The sequence below is a fragment of the Danio aesculapii genome, chromosome 25, assembly GCF_903798145.1.
Source record: "Danio aesculapii chromosome 25, fDanAes4.1, whole genome shotgun sequence".
NCBI classification, from domain to species: Eukaryota; Metazoa; Chordata; class Actinopteri; order Cypriniformes; family Danionidae; genus Danio; species Danio aesculapii.
Window position 1 is genome coordinate 23,126,719 of NC_079459.1, and position 24,223 is coordinate 23,150,941.

General features: G+C 36.2%; 1 protein-coding gene across 1 annotated transcript in view; it reads right to left on the minus strand.

Moving 5' to 3' along the window:
- The window catches only part of shank2b (SH3 and multiple ankyrin repeat domains 2b), a 219,762-nt gene that overhangs the window by 56,762 nt on the left and 138,777 nt on the right, over positions 1-24,223 (minus strand). Inside the window, exon 14 of the mRNA XM_056451437.1 lies at positions 16,165-16,246. Coding sequence (XP_056307412.1) covers positions 16,165-16,246 — 82 coding nt within the window. The remainder of the gene's footprint in view (positions 1-16,164; positions 16,247-24,223) is intronic.

A 24,223-nucleotide genomic window follows, 5' to 3' on the forward strand; every position in this document is an offset into this window, starting at 1 on the left:
TTTAAATGTTTCCAGCCTTCTTCAGATTATCTTCTTTTGTGTTCAGGTTTGGAGGCGAGTAAATGATGACAGAATATTCAGTTTTGGGTGAACTATCACTTTACTATCACTTAACTTTTAGTACTTCTTATGGAATAAACATGAAAATAGGTATCTAATCGTAAACCTTAAGAAAATGAACTATGGTTTTATAATAGCAAAAGTATAGTAAACACGTTTTTGGAGTAGGCTATTGTTTTAATACAAATAGGATTAAACTATTTAGTGTAGAAAGTTACTTTGTTAATCAATAATTTGTGGTTACTGTGGTTTAAGAACAAAATCTTTTATTTCTTTGTAATCATACCATGGTTAATTTTTGAAAAGCGGTGCCCAGAAAAGTGATACAAACAAGATAGTTCCATATTTGTGAGGGGATGTTACTTCTAAGCTAATATTTACATGATAATACTGTTTTAAAAACAATAAAATAAATAAAATAATCAATAATTTGAAAAAGATTTGCATACATTTTTGTGAAAACAATCCCAACTCACAGTGACCCATCCCAGCAGGCACACAACATCATATGACGTTAATATTAGGTTAGATTTAGGTCATGACGTCAGGTGACCAAAATTCAATACTACATACTACTCGGCTCGCATACTGTTTTTAGCATACTATATCATATGGAAGTATGCGATTTTGGATGCAGCCATTGTCCATTTCTGGTTAGATTGGCGAAAGCACATCCTAATATCATGCTACAAGCAGGGGCCAAATTTCATACAATATTGATGACACTGCTCCAGCACTTTCTTCATAAAATTGTTCAAAAATGATTTAATTTGATATATTGTCAAATGTAGTTTATGACTTAAATTTTGAATAGAAAGTATTTCTGTTAATCTGGTGTAAGTGACGTGACTATGCTAAAATTAGAATATTGAAACGAGAAAACCTCGTCCCTCAGAACCCAGCAGGCACACAACACCATATAACATTAATATTAGGTTACATTTAGGTCATGATGTCAGGTGACCAAAATTCAATGTCTTGCCAGCATCTAAGGACAACGTTATTTTGACGTCCAATAATGACATCAAATTATGTTGATATTTGGTTGATTTTAGGTTGTGCTGGAAAGTTACCAAAATCCAACGTCTGATAGACGTCATTGGGGTAATGTCCACACAACGTCAAGTTGTAACATGAGTAGATGTTGATATTTGGTTGATTTTAAGTTGGACGGTGGACACTGACGTTGGCCTGATGTTGAGTTTTGACGTCAACTCGATTTTAATTTCCAAACATATTACAACATATTACATTTTTGTTTAACAGAAAACAGAAACTCAGGTTTGGAACAACTTCAAGGGTGAATAAATGATGACAAATTATTATTATTTTTAGGTTAAATTTTCCTGTAATCTTCCTGTTGGTTTACTTATTTAGATGCAACATAAATGTGCCTGAATATATATATATTTATTAACTTGGTCCATTTGAAATTAACCCCATTTTTGCTTGAAAATTATAGTATTTGTCTGTTATTAGAACTGTGGCAGTAGCTTTCCTGAATGACTCAATATCTGTGTGAAACTTAGTGTTACCTCCTGCCTGGCACCATCAATATCCATCCCTAAAACACACCCCGTGAGCAAGCAGATCAATTACGGAAGGTGTTCAACCATAGAAGACACCGGAGACATGTACAGTTATGCAGTTTGAATATGATAGCGATGAAAAGCAAATGTTCTCTTACTTCCCCTGAAGGACAGTGAACTTACCATCTTTTAGATGGAATATTAAAGCCAGTCCTGGAAATCACACTGAATTGCACAGCTTTCAAAGAGCTGGAGTCTCATTTCCACCTGATACGTCGAGTTCATTCATATGAGGAAATGGGATTGTGGCCTGAGCTGCTACATTCTACTGCACTAGACCCTGCAATAATCACGCTATAAAGGTCATGCAAGAATCTAGTTTGGTTAAGGCAGGACACTGCAGCCAAAAACACTTTTGTCATGCTTTTTTTTGCTTTTCATAGTTTTTAATCTAATGTAAAGAAAATGTTCAAAACACACTTTAAGTTTTTCTTTTGTTGCACTTTTATCAGTTTTTTTCCTGTATGTTTCAATTACAATATGAATGAAACATTGGAATATTGGAATTTTCCAATATTCAATTACAACATGAAGTTTTAAAGGTGCCATAGAATCTGGATAGCTGAATAATAAGAGTTCATTACATGGAAATTATATAGTGTGGGCCTCGAACACCATTGTTATCTCAGTCTCAGGTAAAACCGATGAGTGTAAAATTCAGGTGAAAAACAGGCTAATCGGAACTAAACACAGACATATTAATACTGTATGCATGCCCCAGGCTGCTATTGATTGGCCACAACATTTCCTTGCGATATTACAACAATTTTTTTCCTCTTATTTTTAAGTTTAACTTTGCTTTTATTAAACATACTATGCATCTGGGACTCTTGAAAATTGGAGAAGCAGGATGAAAAAATGAGCCAGCTTGTCAGAATATATATACAAATTAAAATCTTATTCAGAGCTCCTCCAATGAGGATTAAGGTGTTTAAATGTATATTTTGTTCTTTTGTATATTGTGAAGTATTGTGAGGCAGCAAACACATGTAAACTGCTGCATATAAGTGTTTAATGCATGTTTATGCATTGTGTCATATCACTCAGCTCTTACTGGGTTTTTTTTTCTTCTAAAGGTAAAGATATGCCGATAAAAATTCTGTTTAAGCAGAGGTTGACGTTAACCTTCTGCCACTTCAGTTAAAACGATGGTCATTTGAGAAGCGATCTACTTAGTTAGTTCAAATATTAAAATATAAAAATATGCAAATTAGCCCGTATTTAAATAAACAATATCTCATTTGAATGATTAAACATAACATATTAGATTTTTGCAATTCTTAAATGTAATCTTGGGAAGCATCATAATAACTATTCAGTTTTGGGGTTAGTTTTTCTTAAATCAAAGATCTTGAGTTGGTAATACTCCCATGAATATCTGCAGCTTTGACCTGTGATCACCAGATTGCCTGACATACGTCACACTCTAAAACTATAAGAGAAATATTGAAAGAGCTCAAGCGGTAGATTGCTGACTCCTGAGGAATGATGCATGGTTGTCATGGCAACATAATCTGCTTTAAAGGGGACACTGTGGCGATGTCACAGAGCAACAAGGTCATTAATATCCCGGCCTGTTGGATGGGGCTCAATAGCTTGGAAATATTATTTGCTCATAATGCATTTATACCTGTGTGCTGATCTCATTCCATTTTTTTGCTGTCTCCTACACAACATTTCCATACACAAACCAATATTTACATGCCAATGTAGGTTAGGGGTGTAATGATACACTAAACTCATGATATTACATTCACAATAAAATATCATTGCCATGTTTGAAGCCAAAATAAAAAGGCTTTGTTCAGTTTCATTATTATTACAATACTTCCAAGACATACTATATAGCAACAAATGACAGAATGTGTTGTTGATTAAAAACCTCAATTTAGTGTTGACTCGAACAGGGCAATAATAACACCAGAATACAAATATTTATGATTCTGAAGCTGAATTATTAATTACGTTAGGCACATATGCTTCCACTTTGTCACTGGCTGCATATAAATAGGCCATTTCTAGTGGTAAAATAAGATATTTGGCATTACCAGATGTCCCCTTTGCACTAATAAATGATATATTCAGTGTTTTATAGAAAAGAGCCATGCATTACTGTCACTGAAACTCCATAAACTTTCATTTTTCTTGCACTCATGCTGTGAATTCAGGCATTTGTTGAATCTTTTTACAGATAATCCGCGAGCGCAACTCCCACCTCTCATGCTAAACTTACTCGATGAGAACAAACCTTCTTAAAGGCTTTGATTAATCGCAGTACTATAACTAAATGAGATGTAGTGATATAAATCACTTTGCGCTTTCGCTTTATGGACAGTCAATATACATTACAGATGATTCAATACACTACCTGACAAAAGTTTTGTCGCCTATCTAAGTTTTAGGAATAACAAATTATAACTTGACTTCTAGTTGATCCTTTGGCATCAAAAGTGGCTTACATGAAATGCAAAGGCCTCTAGATTATGCTTATTTCACTTAAATAAAATATGATCATGCTTTAATTATTAATTATTTAATTAGGACAATAAGGTCTGACTTTGTTTAGAGAAAAGTCTTTTCACTTAACAGAAATAATGTACAGTACAGAATATAAAGTCATGGTGCAGTGGAAAAAGAGTTAATATTGTGAACGACTCCCATGAGCTTGGAGGACTGCATTCATACATCTCTGCAATGACTCAAATAACTTATTAATAAAGCAATGGCAAAGAAAGCGTTCTTGCAGGACTCCCAGAGTTTATCAAGATTCTTTTGATTCATCTTCAATGCCTCCTCCTCCATCTTTCTCCAGACATGCTCAATAATGTTCATTTCTGGTGACTGGGCTGGCCAGTAACTGAGCACCTTGACCATCTTTGCTTTCAGGAACTTTGATGTGGAGGCTGAAGTATGAGAAGTAGCGCCATCCTGCTGAAGAATTTGCCCTCTCCTGTGGTTTGTAAAGTAATGGGCAGCACAAATGTCTTGATACCTCAGGCTGTTGATGTTTCCATCCACTCTGCAGATCTCTCCCATTCTGAATGTAACCCCAAACCATGATTTTTCCTTCACCAAACTTGACTAATTTCTGTGGGAATCTTGGGCCCATCCAATAGATCTTCAGCAGTATTTGTGATGATTGGGATGCAGTTCAACAGATGATTCTTCAGAAAAATCTACCTTCTGCCACTTTTCCACATGATCAACTAGAAGTCAAGTTATTATTTGTTGTTCTTAAAAGTGGGATCGACAGCAATACTTTTGTGAGGTAGTACAAGTCAGTTCTATAAGCAAAGCATGTCAAAATGAATACTCACAAACCAATGATTAGATCACTCAAAAATGTACATTTTGTCGTAATTTACTAACTCTCGTATTGTTCTTAGACAATTTTTTATTTGTTTGTTTGGTTTGATTATTTAGTTTTTTACTCGTTTATTCTATCAATCTTACATCTCATGTTTACGTCTCAAGAGCAGCTGGAAGAGGCAAATGAAAGGAAACACTCAAAGAACCAGGAGCTAATAGAGACGTGCCGGGAAAAGGGCTGAAAGCCCCACTGTGAACCAGTAGAGGTGGGCTGTAGAAGGTTTGCAGGGCATTCACTTTGTAAAGTCTTCAAACAACTAGCTAAGGCCCCGTTTACACTAATACGTTTTAGTTTTAAAATGCAAACGTTTTGCTACAGTTATGACATGTTTTCGAGTGCTGAAAACTGAGCTTTTTCAAATCGCTGGAAATACCGTTTTCATTTGAAAACACTGCTGCTCTGTCTCAGTGTGGATGGGGGAAAACAGAGACATCTGAAAACAGAGGTAGGGCTGCAGACATTCATCTGATTGGGGCTTTTTGAAAATTCAAAACATACCCTCTCTTTTGCTAAATATCAGGTTTAATAATCAATAATGGGCATTATAAAAGTATAACGGTCAATAAGTTTATACATTATAGGAAATAAATGCAAGCAATCAATCAATATGCAGAATCCTAAATTAATATATTAACTCATCTTTGCGCTCAGCCAAAAAACATTAACTGAGAACAAGTAATAGATTCAAAAGACCAAAGTCAGGGAATATGTCATTAGATAAAGACAACAAGATGAGTAAAATATCACGTTTAACAAATATAGTGAAATTAGATCAAGCGGTAGATCCTTGATGAACAGTCTGAAGTGCCCAGCTCTCATCTGGGTAGATGACTGCCTAGAGCTCAGACGTTAAAGCGATGAACGGTGTAGTGTGGACGGAGAGTCGTTAGGACACGCTGGGTGAAACTCTGTTTTAAAACTAAAACGTATTAGTGTAAACGGGGCCTAAGAAGAGGGTCAGTTTGTGAAGCTGCAGAGAAAGCCACAAGATGGCTATGGATAAAAAGTGGTGATCCATGGGTGATGGCTACTGGGACGCAAGCTGGGGTCTGATCAACCTCAGCTTGGTCACCTGGGCAAGGGTGTCTGATGTTGAAAGACCCAAAACACCCAGTGACCCCAGATTACATCACTTACGATGCGTCTTAGCAGAGATGGCAAAAGTACACAAATCGTTTACTCAAGCATAAGTACAGATACTCCTGTTTAAACAGACTCTGGTAAAAGTTAAAGTACTGACTACACTTTTGAACTCAAGTGAAAGTAAAGAAGTACAGCCTGAAATATATACTTAAGTTAAAAGTACCCATTACTACTACATGTTTTAGTTTCACTAGGTAGGTAAATATCCGTTCCACAACTACATAAACTACCCTACGTATGGTGCGTGATAGCCTTGGTTGAAAAAGCCACGCACAGCAGCACACAGGTGCGCAATGACTAAAATAAATTGATTGCATCAAAACGGCTCTCAAATTGCGCAACGACAAGAACTAATGTAGATCACATGAAAACACAAGACACATGAAAACAAAAGTAATAAGCTCGATTTAAAAATGTAAGGAGTAGAAAGTACAGATATTTGTGTAAAAATGTAAGAAGTTAAAAGTTGTCAGCAAAATAAGTAGTGGAGTAAAGTACTGATACCAGAAAAATCTACTTAAGTACAGTATTTGTACTTTGTTACTTCCCATCTCTGCATCCCAGTGCATCTAGATGATGCATCTTGGACACCAATCTCACGACTCTTGTTCCACCCCATTATGAGGTATATAAAAATAGATAAATAGGAAATTTCAGTTGTAAAATCTGCATTTGGAACAACATTTAATTCTTTGTTTGACAGACCTTCTGTCGAAATGTTGTTCAGTTATTGCCGTTTTCAGGTTAAATATTCTATTCTGTTAGTATCCATTCAGAGATACGTTTTTTGTAATAATTTCATGAAGTAAAAAGTCTTTTAAAAATGTTTTTAACATTGTAAACATTTTAGTTCCACCTTATCACAGAGTTTACTTCGTGATTTACAGTTAATTTACTTGCAAAATTCTATTGCACGTTTTACATTATGGCCATTGGCTATTTTTAAAAGGAAGAGGAGCTACAAAATAAAAAGCTCAGCATTTCAAGGCACTCCAGGAGACCTTTAACACAAACGTATTAATACTAACACAACAAAAAACATAATTTTAATTTCAGGGGGACTTTATATTACTCATCATCATATCTAGAGCATAAAATGAGTGTTTCTGATAAAGCCTGACATTGCAGCATGTATTGTTCATGCATATCTGTGACAAGTTCAGCAATGTGTCTCTCTGTACGGCTGTCACTCAAGCTCCTGCAGCAGGAAGTAGCTTGCACTGCATTGCCATGGATTCTCTGTCTCCATGGCAACCGTCTCTGAGTGAGGGGTGTGTCAGCTGGTAGGAGTATGGCAGCCGGATGCAGGGGGGATCTGAGTGTTTTTTTCAGGTCTTTTTAGCATGCTGTGCTAAAGTTCATAGTACAGTGGATATATGACGGTGTCATATTTTCTTGTTGTGATAAGTGCTGAGGCATTAACAACTGATGTACGCTGCAATCAAAGGCTACTTTAGAATGTATAATAACGCTGTTTCCATTTTTTGCAGTTTTTTTTTTTTAAGTTCAGGGTTAAAGAGGTTTACCAAAACTTAAAACTCTGTCATCATTTACTCATTGTTCACTTGTTCCAAACCTGTGTGAGTTTCTTTTTTCCACTGAACACAAGAGATATACACTACCGGTCAAAAGTTTGGGGTCAGTTTTTTAGTTTTTCTTTAAAAGAAAATTCTTCTGTTCATCAAGGGGGCATTTATTAAATGGAAAAAAAGGTTAAATTGTTAACTATTTATTACAATTTAAAAAAATGCTTATTGTATGTAGTTTCAAATTAAATGATTACTCCATTATTACTACTAATAATAATAATAATAATAATAATAATAATAATAAAATAATAATATTATTATTATTATTATTAGTAGTATTATTGGGTGACACAGGTAGTGCTGTCATCTCCCAGCAAGTAGGTCGCTGGTTCGAGCCTCAGCTGGGTCAGTTGTCGTTTCTGTGTGGAGTTTGCATGTTCTTCCTGCATTCGCGTGGGTTTCCTCCAGGTGCTCCGGTTTCCCCCACAGTCCAAATACATGCGGTACAGGTGAATTGGGAAGGCTAAATTGTCTGCAGTGTATGAGTGTGAGTAAGAGTAAGTGAGTAAGTGTGGAAGGGCATCCACTTCGCTAAAGATGTGCTGGATAAGTTAGCGGTTCATTCCGCTGTGGCGACCCCAGATTAATAAAGGGACTAAGCCGAAAAGAAAATGAATGAATGAATAATAATAATATTATTATTAATAATAATAACTAACATTAGAGTGATTTCTGAAGGGTCATGTGACTCTGAACACTGGAGTAATGAAAATTCATTTTTAAAATCACTGGAATAAATTATTAAATTAAATTATAAACCACTTTTTAACAGTTATTCTATAGTGCATTAAGATTTCACAATTTTACAATGTGTATTGTATTTTTAATATTACTGCAGCTTTGGTGGGCAGGATAACGTTGTTTTAAAACATTAAAAAAAAAATCGTTCTGACCCTAAACTTTTGACTGGTAGTGTATATATCACGTCCATAGCCGGGGGGGTTCGGGTGGTTCGGAAGGCCCACCCCTCAATGACAAAGGTCCAGAATTTGTCCCATACATGAGCTCATTTGACCTATTTTGACTGCCATGCCATCATGAATAGCAAAAATAATCCATCGAAAAAGGTTTAAGATCAAGTGGAATCCTGGTGTGACTTCAGCTAATCAGTTTTGATGAATGCAAACAATTATTGTTCAAGCATCCAATATCCAGCTGTGCAAGAAAACATCTGACATAAGTCAAGTCATCTTCGCTACTGTATTGTCTATGAATAGAGAAAACATTTGACAAGTAACTTTTATTCTAAATCTTGGACCTTTTTCTTAAAAGAAAACATGACCAATAAAAAAGTGTGAAGTACCAAAAGCAGCCTATATTAAAACAAATCAGAAGAATATTTTGGCTATTTATTGTTATCCATAAATTTTCAAATGTATTTTTTTTTTATAAGAGAGGCTGGAAAAATTGTGATTATTTAAATGGCCAAATTCTGACTAAGGAAAGTTGAATGTGCTGGCCAGTTTGTTTTTCACCTAATAAATTACACTAGGCTACAGTTTTGAATTTAAAACATTTTAATAATGATATACGATGTAATAAATTTGTATTTTAAAACTAATATTCATCATATTTCTTTATTCTACATATTTAGGAAATCTTTTTGGTACTTAAAAAAAGTGTGATTATGATGACCATTCCACAAGCTAATCCAGCTAAAAATAGTGCTTAAAATGTCACCTAAATTCAGAAATAGAAAATGAGGCGAATAACTGCAAAAAGGTACATTTTTTAGAGAAAAAAGAACCACCTCTTATTTTACACCAGACTGGATACGGGCCTGTATATAGTGTATAAATAAAACAATCTGGTTGCAGTAGGCAAAAGTACTGTGGAAGTCAATGGGTCCCGGCACTGACTTCCACAGTATTTTTTGCCCACTATTTAAGTTGATGGGCGCCTCTTCAAAGTGTCTTCTTTTGTGCTCAGTAAAATTTAATTTTAGACGTTATTATCAATATGTTAGTCTAAAGGATACATAAATGCTTGTAAAGACAGACATAGTGAAAGACTTTCTACTTTTTCCTTTTAACATTAACAAAACAAAATATTAAAATAATAAAAAGTAAAAAAAAAAATAAAATAAAATAGGGGAACACGGTTGCTCAGTGGTTAGCTCTGTTGCCTCACAGCAAGAAGGTGCCTGGTTTGAGTCCTGGCTGGGTCAGTTGGCATTTCTGTGTGGAGTCTGCATGATCTCCCCGTGTTGGCGTGGGATTCCTCCACAGTCCAATGACATGCGCTATAGGTGAATAAACTAAATTGGCCGTAGTGTACATGTGTGAATGAGTGTGTATGGGTGTTTCCCAGTACAGGGTTGCAGCTAGAAGGGCATCCATTGTGTAAAATATATGCTGGATAAATTGGCGGTTAATTCCGCTGTTGCGACCCCAGATTAATAAAGGTACTAGGCCGAAAAAAAAAGAATGAATGAATAATAATAGTAAATAAAACATGATTAAATAAAAACTAAAATAAATAATTAGGCGGGAAAAAGAGAAGGAGGTTGGAGGAGGTGATGTCAGTGATTTAAATAGATTCAATCACTGGACAAACTTAGAAGCAAGTCTTAAAGATATCTATTAGGTTAGTAAGCTTCAAAATTTGCATTTAGAAGATTGCACAATATATCGGCTGCCATAACGTTATCGGCCGATAAATGCTATTTTTAAGGTTATTGTTATCGGTCTGATAACAAAAAAAGGCTGATATCTTTAAGCCGATAGATTATGTGGTTGCACAGAACTGCCTTCCTCGCGGTTGCGTGGGGGAAACTTGTTCAGACTTGTCCAGGCTTTCCTCACATTGTTTATTCTTCAAAGTGCATCCTTTCTTCATGTGGTATTGCTGTGCATTAATAACTCAGTAAGTAACCATATTCCTTATCATTGTAGATTTGTTTGATAGAGTGTCGTTGTGCATTTTGGTTTAAATCGCCTTTGGAAAAAATATTAAATGTGTAAACATAATAGCAGCCATGCAAACGTGCTAAACAACTCGTTGGGTTGTTTGTAATCTAATATGATTATTTGTTTTTATCAAAGTGTTGCTTGCCATGTGTTGTTGATGTAAGATTGTATTCAGTCTGATTTTTGTTTTGTCACTGTATAAAAATATAATATTTTGAAATGTTTATATTGATCAGTTATAGTATATCGGTTATCGGCCTCCAAATCTTAAGAGTTATCGGTTATCGATATCGGCCAAAAAATTAATATTGATGCATCCCTTTAGAAGATTTAAACATTCAAAACCGTGCAGTTTGTCACTTCCGCATAAATAAAATCAACAATTTTTCGACATCACCTCATACTTCAGTTTCTCGTCAAATCTTCAGACCAATCAAATACTCTCTTGTATCTGACATGTCCCATCCCCAAGATGCTTCACATTTGCTTTTCATTTGATGCACATGAGTGCAACTACTAACACTGGTAAAGCTGTGATAAAAATGCAATTGGCTATTTTTTTTAAAGGGGAGGAGCTACCCTACCCTATCCCGCCCTGTCTTCATATTTCAGCAGAGATTACGTTAAGCATCTAATAAAAAAAATCACTTCATGGGACTTTTAAATGTAAATCACATTACATTGTATTAATATATTAACTTAAAATTAATGGTGCAATTTATAACTGGCTGATTTATTTTTTTAAAAGCCACCAAAGTGTCTGCATCACGCCTGAGTGTTGCTTACATAACCGGCCATTTAAAGAGTTTTCACACTCTTCAAACCTTTTCTCCCCTGTGAAAAACAATGTGTTTGTGTGTTGCCTTGTGTTAAATGACAGCGAAGCGGCAAAGTTTTGGGAATTGGTGGTTGGTGTGAATGGAATGCGCAGGTAAACGGATGAATCACGCTGCACTTTGATACGATGACAAATCATAATTATTAATTATCCAGAACGAAGCATCACATGAATAATTGATTCATAATGTTTTCCAGGAAATTATCTCTCTTAACAAGTACATTTTTAGGATTCTGTAACCAAACAGACCAGTTTTTTATAATTTAATAAATCTATGAAACGTATTATTAGATCTAATAAATAGTAGGTCATCATTAGGCCAAGATGGAATCTGTCATTTGTTCAGTAACTTAGATTTATTGTAAATATATGCCTACATTTCTGCATTAGCCTAAACCAACTGACAGCGTTGCAAAAGCAAACAGGAGACACATTTTTTTGCCAGAGCAACTGTTCTGTTTTACCTTGTTTTTACATTCAATTCATTTCATCTTTATTCCTATAGTGCTTTCACAGTGTAGATTGTGTTAAAGCAGCTTAACATAGAAGTTCTAGGAAATTAAAACGACTTTAGTCCAGTTTTCAGAGTAGAAGTTTAGTTTAGTTCAGTTCAGTGTGGTTTAAATGTCACTGCTGAAAGTCCAAGCACTGAAGATTAAATCTATTGATGCGCAACTCCACAAGTCCCAAACCAAGTAAGCCAGTGGCGACAGTGACTTCACCAACTGACCCTTCGCTAAGCCCCGCCCTCCTTAGTTACTGTTGTTATGACTTTCAAGCTTTTGTGCCTGGCACGTCTAATACAATATGTATGTGCCGGTGTCACACATTCCCATGGATATATTTAGTCATTTTTGGCGAGCAGGTGAGATATCTGAGAAAGCCAGAATAAAAAGGACTGCAGTATGCATTACAGGGGTATATTCATGACATAATATGCAACTGATTAGAGAATAATTTAATTCAAACTGAAGCTAAAGGCTAGCCGCCTCATTCGCTGATCATTCAACAGCTTAGTTCATGCACAGCATGATAGGTGAAATAAAAAAAATCTAATAATAACAAATTTAACTGTGATTTCTCTTTTTTTAGCCAAAAAGCCTGATAGATTAATTGTTTTGCAATGAAATATGGCGTTAGTAACCGATGAGGAAACACACATAGACAGTGCTTCTACATAATTCATTCATAGAGCACCCAGAAAGGGGACAATGATGAATTTGTGCTGAATATTAGCAACATTGACCCATAACAATATACAGTAGCTATAACTGTCATTATGTGTGTGCTTTTTATACACTTTCTATTCTAATTTGCAGTTAAGCGGAAAAAATAAATAAACTGAAATGCAAGTCAAAGTATAAATAGCAGAAGTGAACAAATAGATTTTCCATCACCAATGATTAAATCTCCAAAAGACAGACGAAAACATTGGTGAATTGTAGCTCTGACATGGGTGAAGTATATTGATTGCAAGTGCTCAGTTTGTGATCATATCTCTGTTTTGTTCTGTTGATATGTAATACAAATACTCGTAATATCTGAAACAGATGGAAATATGACTGGATTGTGCTGCTTTTACGGGCCCTCACACAGCTTGACCCACACTGGCATTTCTCTCTTTAGGTTTTAGGTTTTGGAAAGGGAAAAAAAATTCCACCCCGTCCAAACTTTTAGGATACCAGGTATCAGATTTACACAATCTATTTGCACAACGCTTTGGCTTGTTTCCCCTCACTCAAAAGCTTGACAGATCTCCTGTGCGTAGCTACGGTTTCTAAACCATGATTGGTGTGGGGCGATTTTCGGGTGTGGCTTAGCGAAGGGTCAATTGACGAAAGTGAAGGAAAACATAGCATTCGACCCAAACTACAACTCATAACTGAGCTCTAATACAATTCTGTGAACTACCCAGCAAACTACTAGCTATGTAATGCAAACAAATATGTTTACAAATCCTACATTATGATTAATTTGAGGTAAGTGTGAGGTCTTACTGAAATTACATTATAGTATAAGCTTGAGCTCTTAAGATACAGTAGTATTATTGCCAAAAAGAGCCTTTATTCATAGATAATCAAACAATTTGTGTCCAAAAGTACAAATGATGTCGTTTTGTACTGCCTTTATTTTAAAATCACCTAAAAACTGCAGTAAAATGTACAAGTATGTACTGTATAAGTACTTTTTTTTTTTTTTTTTTTTACAGAAATGTAGTCAAATATTTTTCACACATTTTTTGTATTATGTGAAATTTAAATAGGGAACATATTTTCAAATTATTTAATAAACAAATATCTGACATTTTTATTTAAGTTACTTGAGGATTCCAAGTTGGCCCGATGACTTCATTAGTTTTTGTTGAGGCAAAATATATATAAAATTGTATATACAGTACAGAAAACTGAACAAAATATCTCTAAACACAGGCTCATTCTGAAAACGTAGTCCTGTATACATTTCTGGAGAGCACCAAATACATCCCAGGAGCCACGTTTTATTACAATTTTTGTTTTCGCGAATTCACTAGAGGCCGATGTGTACGCATTTTAAGATCTCAAATTTCTCTAGCGAGTGCCATTTGTGCCAGCTTTTCTCAAGTAAATCCACCAGAGGCCGTTGTCAACTGACTGACTGACTGACTGACCAACAGACTGATGACCCCACCCACCAAGGTTATTATAGTTAATGAAAACGAACGAAAAAACGAAAACTAGAATTGAAATTTCGTTAACTCAAATAAAAATAAAATGAGAGTTTTTTTAAAAATTAGAATTAACTAAAACTGTGTTGTGTGCATACAAAACTAACTGAAACTAACTACAATTATAGCAAAAACGCCCTTCGTTTTTGTTAATGTATTTAATACATAAGCCTTTTAGAAGTAAATCTATTTACTTCGCGATGCCAGCTTTACACCAGATGTTTAAGCCATATGGTACATCGAAGTCTGTAATCCTGCTGCCATTGGTAGGATCAAGCCAGTCGTCCTCCAGCCAGTCCTCGCTGTTGCTCCCGCGACAACAACGACGACTGGACATGACAACAGCACAGTGACAACATTAAATATGTCCCAAGCAGACACTTAAAAGTATTCATTTCACACATTTGTTTCCGATAATGGGTTTTATTTCAGTATTAGTGATCCTGATCACAAACGAATCATTCTTTTTAACTGGATCTTATTAAACTGGGTGAACTAGTTCACCAAATCGAACTGAATCAGTTGAAATGCGTTTCCAGTAAGCACTCATCCACAAAGACTTACTTTTTAACATGCCTGATACCCCCTCTAAATCGAAATCAATCATCAAAATCAATTTCCCAGGTTATTTAGTTATTAGAACAGTACACAGATATCAGATTGAGAATGGGTAAACTCAAAATACTGCGTATGTGTGATTCAGTGAACCGAACACAAACAGTACATGACAGCCTGCTGTGACTGAACTAAACTTAAACAACTGCAGTGCGGGTAAACCAACAGCTTAAATAAGAGGATCTGGCGAAATGTAAGTTTATTTTATAACAGAAAATTGTCATGGAATTTAAATAAGTGAATCATGCTTTAGTTGGGTTGCAAAACTTAATTTTAAGAAACTTTTTAGATCATGGTGATGTTTTAACTGACTTAAATTATGATTGCTGACTACATATTTTTGATATGTTGAGTCCTAACATGGGAGGACTGTCACAAAGCATCCGGTTCACAAAAAAGATCAGGGGGCTTTTCTTTTTCTGGATTGCTTTTCAAAACACTGTTGATTGGGTTTAGGGAAGCGGGTGGGCACTGGTCAATCTGTGCTTTTTAAAACACTATTGGTTGGGTTTAGAGAAGGGGGTGGGTGGCAAGGCTATAATGGTTTAGGATTTTTCATTCGTTTTAGTTTTTACTTCGTTTTGTTTTCAAATTCAGTTTGTTTTAATTCGTTTTTAGGGGTAGATTTACTAGTTTTTATTAGTTTCTATATTTTGAAATAGCTTAGTTTTAGTTTAGTTTTTATTAGCTTCAGTGTTAGTTTTATTTTAATTTTTTTAAAATAAGTTTGAATAGTTGTTAAGATAAAATAAGATTAAAAAATAATTAGAATATTGTATAATAAAAACTCAACCAAAGATATATTTTTTACACCTGTATTCAGAGGACACATGAACACTACTGCCTATCCATCCTCAAATTCAAACAGCCCACATAGCAGGCCTAAGTACCGTTCAATATGTGTGCAAGGCTGCTTCTGCTGTTAAATACACAGTAGTGATAGAAAGTTCAGATTTTTACCACGTTTTCTGATTTTACCACATTCTCACCCTGTTATTTACTTGTTTATTTTATTTTTTGTCTTACTTGCTCAAACCAGACTCAAACCCCATCGTCGCGGTCAACTTTGCTCTGCATCTCAAGTCCGTCGACGCACATTTCGCGCAACCGGACAAAGTGGTAACAGCAGGAAGGCCATTCATACAGAGTTAAGCAGTCAGCTGGTAAATCCGAAAAGGAACAGCGTCATACCACCCTGTAGCGTTCATTTTAAAGACGAAATGCAGCCATACATACCTCTGGCTACATAATTTGCGATCTTCAGAAATTTATGTAGGGCAACGTTTTCAGAATGAGCCTATGTTGCAAACACCACATACTAAAATTAGAAAAAAAGTTTAATCATACCTTGAGGCATCAAAACTATCATAAGATCCCACAGTGTAGTGTCGAAACAGCTTCCTTCTCTCTGAACGGTCCGCTCTGGCATCTGCGAAGACATGTTTACAGATATTTAATACAGATCATCACCCTGATTGTGTAAAATTGCAGTGTTACAAGGCCTACATAATATGTGCTTAATACAAAGTGCTGTAATATTCCTTTTTTACTGATTATTCACACACATAAGCAAAAGTTTCAACCGAAATTCTGGTGTGTTAAAGTACAAACTCACAAACTTTGACAGCTTCAGCATCATTATCATCACTTTCACGCTGAATATAAAATGCGCAAAAGGAATAAAAATAAGCTCTGGAATTTTTGAGAGGTACAGCAGATGTGATGAAGTGAGAATGTTGTAAAGCTTTGGTTACATAATTACATTAAAAAAAAACTCTGTCTAGTCAGAAAATGGTCTTACTGTGTGCCATATGTCACATGGTCCCAGGTGCCATTTTTTAAACATATTTAATCATTTAGCCAACACGATTCCGACTGTGCTCTGGAAAATAAAGAAGTAAATAACAAAACGTGCTTACAGTTTCACCAACCGGTACCTCGGCATGCAGATTTGTCACTGAAAATCGATACCAGCGTGACGCGCGCACAAAATTAATTTAAAAAACAATCACATTCTTGAACACACGCCAGTAAATCTTCAAAACAGTACATGTAAAACTATACCACCTTCCTCGTGTAATTGCGACCAATAAAAATCCCTTTGGAAGACAGGGACCGTTTGGCCCATAATGGAGCCAAACTAGACTAGTCCTCTGAGAGAGCCGAGCAAGGCCAAATATTGACTGCGTTTTATGGAGGGAGCCAGGAGAAGAGCCAACAAAGCAAATGAAGAGACTTTTTTATGTCACAGAGATTCATCGTCTATGTGGCTCCGCACTTCTTCTCTGAGGAAAGTGTTCAGTTGAGGATGCTCGTCAAGCATTTCAATGTGGTCATTGGCACATGAACATTACCTGATTGTTATTAAACTTTTTCATAACTGTAAGAGGTTACTCAATCATAACTTAGCTTTCATAACATTATTTATAAATATGTGGCTCTTTTGGGAATATCGGAAGGTGTCGAAAGTAAAAATGTAAAACAGGAAATACGTTGGGACAACCGATTTTGTTTACACCCCTCAAAATGATCTATAGGATTATGTTTCGACAACATTTAAGCCCTGTTTATAACTGGTTTTACCTGGTATTAACATGAATTCAGATGTTTACTGTCACATGACTTGTGTTTGGATTTTAAGCAAATATGTCCTTATTATTTCATCAACAAACTACCATTTTGTGTTTTGATCAATCCAATCACAAGAACATGACAATAAATAAAAGTGTAAACAGAACATTGCCGTGGGAACGTATTTTATAAGGGGGTCATGGGAACATTGGATTTTGTTTGGAAATGAAAATCAGGTTGACGTCAGAACCCAACGTCAGGCCGACGTCAATGTCCAAAGTCCAACTTAAAATTAACCAAATATCAACAACTACACCTTGACGCTGTGTAGACGCTACCACTTAGATGTCTATAAGACATTGGATTTTGGTCACTTTCCAACACAACCTAAAAATCAAACAAATATCAACGTAATTTGACATTGTTATTGGACAAATTCATTCTAATTAGGCACTAAACTGACAAAACGTAAAATAGTTTCATTTCCATGTGAGATCAGGCTGTTTAAACATGGTTTTAAGATTGACAATTTGTGATGACTTTTATTAAACTTGGTTTAAAACTACTGGCCGCTTATTTTCGAAGTGTAAATGCTTCTATAGGCATCATATATTTAAACTCTACTTGTTTTTACATGAGACATAGACCCTGTTTACATCTGTTTTTAAGACGTGCTATTTATGATACGATCACCAGTGGATGATGCTAAATACCTGTGTAAACAGAGTCTAAAAGGTTTGTCCACTTTTGACCACTTCCAGAGGTAATCGAAAATGCATTTGATTGGGTTCCTTTTGTAGTGTAAACGCTGATGTGGTTTAATGTGTTTGAACAGGCAACGAACTGACTGAGTATGTGATATGTTGCCAGAAAGCACACCTAAACAAGGTACTTATACTTCACTGCATTATACACTACCTGCAGAGATGTATAGTAACGAAGTAGAACTACTTCACTACTGTTCTTAAGTACTAAAAGGCAGTATCTGTACTCTACTGGAGTATTGTTTTTTTTCTCCTACTTCCACTTTTACTTCAGTACATATTTTCGATGAGTTTAATACTTTTACTCCGATAGATTTTTTATGTGCTGTATCGTTACTCGTTACTAGGGGTGTCAAAGTTATTGATATAGGTTCAGTAATAGATCATAACCGGTTATTAGGTACTGACGTCATTTATCTCCTATGCGCGATGTCGCAGTAAAATACTATGGCGAAGGAGGCGAGGGTGAGTAAATAACGTTCTTACTACAATGAAGGCAGCACAGCACGCGAGCCGCTATTTCACTACTATGGAGAAATGCTGTAAAGCTCCATCTTTACCTCTCTCTCTCACTTTGGACGTTTGACCCGCTGGCCTGCTGGTGAGGTAACTTTTCCTCTCCTCTTGGCTGTTAAATCGATACTTGTGGATCCAGACACGAGTGTGTCTGAGGTGAGAGTTTTCTCCACTGTGTTTATTACGGATCACCTGTGATAACCGCGTATTATGCGCATACAGACTGTAACCGCAGCTGTTCTTCCCGCCATCGGTGAACAGCGATTTCGTTTCTAAAGCCGATCGCAGCCCTTTCTGTTGAGCAGGTGAAAACAATGACCATTCATAGGGGTGTAAGGCCTTGCCTGTCACCTCTCAAAAAAGCAAGCGGGATAATATTTACATTAGTTTATTTGCCATATATGCTCATGCTGTCTTCGGTGTATGTATTGGAGTTTTGTTTGATACATTCAGAAAGAGTGCTTTCTTTGAGCAGGTCAAATTAAGGGTACTGTTCATATATCTTACTGCTGTATTAAAGAACTAAATTGTATTACAAATAATATATAAATATATTTATAGATTTTAATAAAAAAAAAATTCTTGTGTTGTAAAGAAAAAATCTAATTATGTATGGAAAACATCGTCAATGCACAGAGATATCGAATTGAACCGAATCGATGGCATGATAATCGCAACCGAACCAAACCGTGAGATCAGTGTAGATTCACACCCCTACTCGTTACAATCATAAACCTTTTTCTTGGCTGCTGCATGGAGGGTGCCATAGTGACCAGCGTCTTCCGGTAGAATGTTTAGAACTTCCGTTTACAGCGTTTACAACTGGTAATTATTGAATGGGTTTCAATAGCATTTTGATTGGATTACGGAGTGTTTTTGTGACACACAACTTTGAAAGGTGTGTGTTAAACCTGTTATAATTTGTCAGATTTGTGGTTCAAGCGTGAGAAAAAAACAGTATCGTAGGCCAGGTTTCTTTTCGTTCTGCTTAATCACGTGCCTCCAAAAAATAAATTGAATACAAAACAATATGATGTCTTTTGACTACTTTCTTTAATAACTACATTACACAATACTTGTACTTTTACTTTCAGTACTTGAGTAGTTAATTTTGAAATAAACTACTCGCAATACTTAAGTACAAAAAATGTTGAATACTTTAGTACTTCCACGTAAGTATTGTGCTTAAAGAGCACTTCAACTTCTACTCAAGTCACTTTTTGATAGAGCACTTGTACTTTTACTTAAGTCTGGGTGTCTAGTACTTTATACATCTCTGACTACCTGACAAAAGTCTTGTCGTCGATCCAATTTTTAATGAATCTTTGGATTCATCTTTAATGCCTTCTCCTTTATCTTACCCCAGACATGCTCAATAATGTCTGGTGAATGGGCTGGCCAATCCTGGAGTACCATCTTTGCTTTCAGGAACTTGCCCTCTCCTGTGGGCTCCTTATGGGCAGCACAAATGTCTTGATACCTCAGGCTGTTGATGTTGCCATCCACTCTGCAGATCTCTTGCACATCCCCATACTGAATGTGACCCCAAACCATGAGTTTTACTTCACCAAACTTGACTGATTTCGGTGAGAATCTTGGGTCCATGTGGGTTCCAATAGGTTTTCTGCAGTATTTGTTATGATTGTTACAGTTACAACTGCTACAGTTCCAAATGATCAAGTAAAAGTTAAGTTATTATTTGTTGCTCTTTCAACTAGGATCAACAGCAAGACTTTTGTCAGGTCATGTATAATACATATGATTACAATCAAACTAGCAGCCTTTACTTTCTCTTGCTTTCCTGCTCATAAGCTACGTAATATGTTTAATTAATTCAATAGTGGTCATGCATCACACTGAGTGCTCCTGTAAAAGTCTTGTGGAGTGGGACAACATATTTCATTCATGAGATGCATTTGAACAAATGTTAATAGCAGGTATAAATAGCAATGACCATGCGTGAGTATTAATACCAGGTGGAAACAAGGCCTAAAACAACCAAGAAAAGTGCGCTAATAAAGACAGACATTAAAAGTAGCACAACTGCTGATAATAAACAATCATGCACACCTATTTATCCAATAATTAGTTAGTTCTGCAGGCTGCAGCTTCTAAAAACTGCACCATTTGTATTGTCCTCTGCGGTTCTGTTGATACACGATGATATCAGTAGTCAGGAGGCTGCGTGGGATTCAACACTTTCCCCTTCCAACCTACTCACTGGTTAGCTGTTAAAGTTACAGACGCTCAATTCTTTGTTGAGCTGAAACGGTTTGATGTTCAAACAAAAAGAGGTTTAGATTCAGCACAATTCTGCAGAGACATCCGCTCTGTCCTGTGACTGCTAATGTAAGATGTCCTCCCCATCTGTCAGTGCTTTCCGATATGTAAAAAGGCGGATTAATTCATATTTCGGGTTAATCAAGACATTGTGTACATATAACCGGGTTAAAATGATTATTACTTCAGAAGAAAAAAGCTAAATAAGCAAGCATTTGTGCACTCTACAACTTTTAGACAAACACAAATAGATGAGGATCCCATCAAACTGAATCATTTGAGTGTGCAAATGAATCATCACACTCTAAGCCTTGACATTACCATTTATAGATGTGTTCTGTCAGGTTGTGCATTATCCAGAAATACCTGCTTTTGCATGCACAAAACTGAGCAGATGCATTTAATATCAAGAGATATGGACGTTGTAATTAATTGGACGAATAACATAGCCACCGTGTTAAGTGCCATCTCTTTCTCCTTCTCGCGTCTTAATTGAACACCCTGTCAGTTTTATGTAGCAGCTGCGTCGTCTTTTCCAATAAAAAGCATTTGGAGCCACACGTACTTGAGACGAGCATTGTGGACGGTGCGAGGAGTCTATTTGACATGAGGGCGAGAAGTGATGACAGTTGCTACAACACCGGATTTCAAATCACCAGGGGTAAAGTAGCTGTGATGAAATTCAAGAGAGTAAATGGGACGCAAAAAACTTTAAACTCACCGTCAGAGCGCTCTGCAGGAAAAAAAAAGCAAAATAATATACTGCCAGTCACAGAAGTTTGAGCAGAACTTGAACGCACTCATAGTTTGGGGAAACAGCCCTTATACTTGATTTGGAGAGTCATTTTGTTACAATCTGCTAGCAACATAAGCTGTTCAAGGCCTGAATTGGATGTATATCCAAAAAAAAAAGCTATTTTAAGACTTGAAGCATGCATGCAAACACTCAAACCTCACACAAGCATGAAAACTCAATCACAGTTTCCAATTTCCACACAATTCTCCACATTTCCAAAGCAAAACATGCCAATATTATTATTATATGCACAAAATGGGAAATTCTCCAAATCCTCAAATCAACGTACCTCCGAAATGAACCTTCTTCCTGGCTCTAATAGTCTCCTCCATTGGTCCCCTTTAGTTCAACCCCCGAGTCAATCCTGAGAAACACTCAATTCTCCTCGCCTGAGGGGGGATTACCACTTTTTTTTCGATCCCTCGGGCCCTGCCGCCTAACTTCCCATCTCCAAAAACTCTTGCGTCTCCTCGAGCGCTCAGGTGAGAGCTGACCGTCAGCACCACACACATGGAGAAGAGAACCGTGGCATTGGAAAAGATGGTATGTAAGCTCTGTTCTCAGTCCGTGAGAGCGAGAGAGAGTGTGTGAGAGAGGAAAAAAAAAGATGCCACAAAAAGAGGAAAAAAAAAAATCTTACCAAGGCCCACTCCTTAGCAACAGGGTTTGTACAGTGTAGAGCATGTTTCCATGGAAATATATCAATCAGGAATGTGCATGAGTGTTGCTCGGAAAGGTTCAAGAGACTTCACTGGCATACTTGTGCTGTTGCTAACCAGCCGATGCTGGATTTAACTGTATCCTATTTTGAACACTGCACTACATTGTCAACTTGCTATCCAGCAGCCAGTGCAGGGCCAGCTTTAAGCACAGACATTAAATGCACTAGACTTATATGCTTGCATGTCCAGGAAAAGGAGTTATTAGAATTAAGAAAAATCGTTTTTTTCATACTAAAGACACCTACAATAGCAAATAGCAAAATAGTAAGAGACATTTACCATGCCAATAAATACAAACTGTAGGAGATAAACATAAACTTGCATGAATACATACTGTAAAAAGTACAAATGCACAGAAACTGTATCAGTGCTGTCAGCAGCTTTATCAACAAAATAGTTTGCAACAGAAATAGTACATAATCAGCTACGACCTCCAAAGACTACGTCGAATAGTTCGGACTGTTGAGCGAATCACTGGTACAACCCTTCCTACTCCCCAAGAACTGTACTTATCCAGAGCGAGCAGAAGGGCTGCCAAAATCACTCTGGACCCCTCACACCCAGCACACTGCCTCTTTGAACTTTTACCTTCTGGTCGACGCTACAGAGCACTGCGCACCAGAACAGCCCGACACAGAAACAGTTTCTTCCCTCAGGCAATCCATCTCATGAACACTTGATGATAATAATTGCGAAACCAACATCACTACTTGCCATACACTTTTATACACATATACACTTATTTAACAACACACTTTACATGCCAATTTGCACATAACAGCTGCACATATAACGTTGTATATAGTAATAAACATGTACATACACTTGTCAATCTGTATATTTGCACTACTTACTTCTATTTTTTAAAATATATTTATTATCTGTTTTTTGTCCTGTCTCTGTAATCCTGTTGCACTGTAGAAGCTTTGTCACGAAAACAAATTCCTAGTATGTGTGAACATACCTGGCAATAAAGCTCTTTCTGATTCTGATCCTGATTCTGATAATTTCTCAGTAGACTGTTCTTGAATCAGTTAAACTTGTTTTTGCAGTCAGTATTTGATGAAACTGAATTTTATTGTTTTGATATACGTTTTATTATAATTTAATTGCAAAAAACAAAGCTTTTTGAGACCTCTAAACATGCACAAAAAGTCACACTAAGGGGCTGATCACACTGAATGTGCTATTCAGTTTTGAAATCCCGAGGCGCACTGCAATGCCTTTTGGATGAGTTTAGAAAAGAGCAGTGCACTGCGCTTTTTATGTTCCTAGGCAACCACTGTATAAATCGCCATGGTGCTGGAGAGTGTGACGTTGGGTGCTTTATCCACAAAGAGTTGACTACTTTCAACTACAGGCACTCAGAGCACACAGTCAAAATTGTGTGGCACAGCAGGGGGTTTAGATCGCGAGGCACCCGGATTGCATAAAAAGCATTCAGGAAGTCATCAGGACTGCCATTTACCATTTAACAAATTTAAATCCCTAAATATATAAATAATCTGTACTTTTATTCAAATTTTGATTAGAAAAATTATCAGACATTTACAGAATAAAAAATATTGTATTTTACTCTAACCTATAACTAATAAATCCATTGATTCCAAAACAAGCATTTTATTAAGCACCACAGATTTATCTCTTTTCATGTCTCTTTACGCTCGCAAAATGTATTTTTATATTTATAGTTAATATAATGTTTATAACATATAGTTGCAGGCAATATGTTATTTTTATTAGTAGTAGTAGTATTT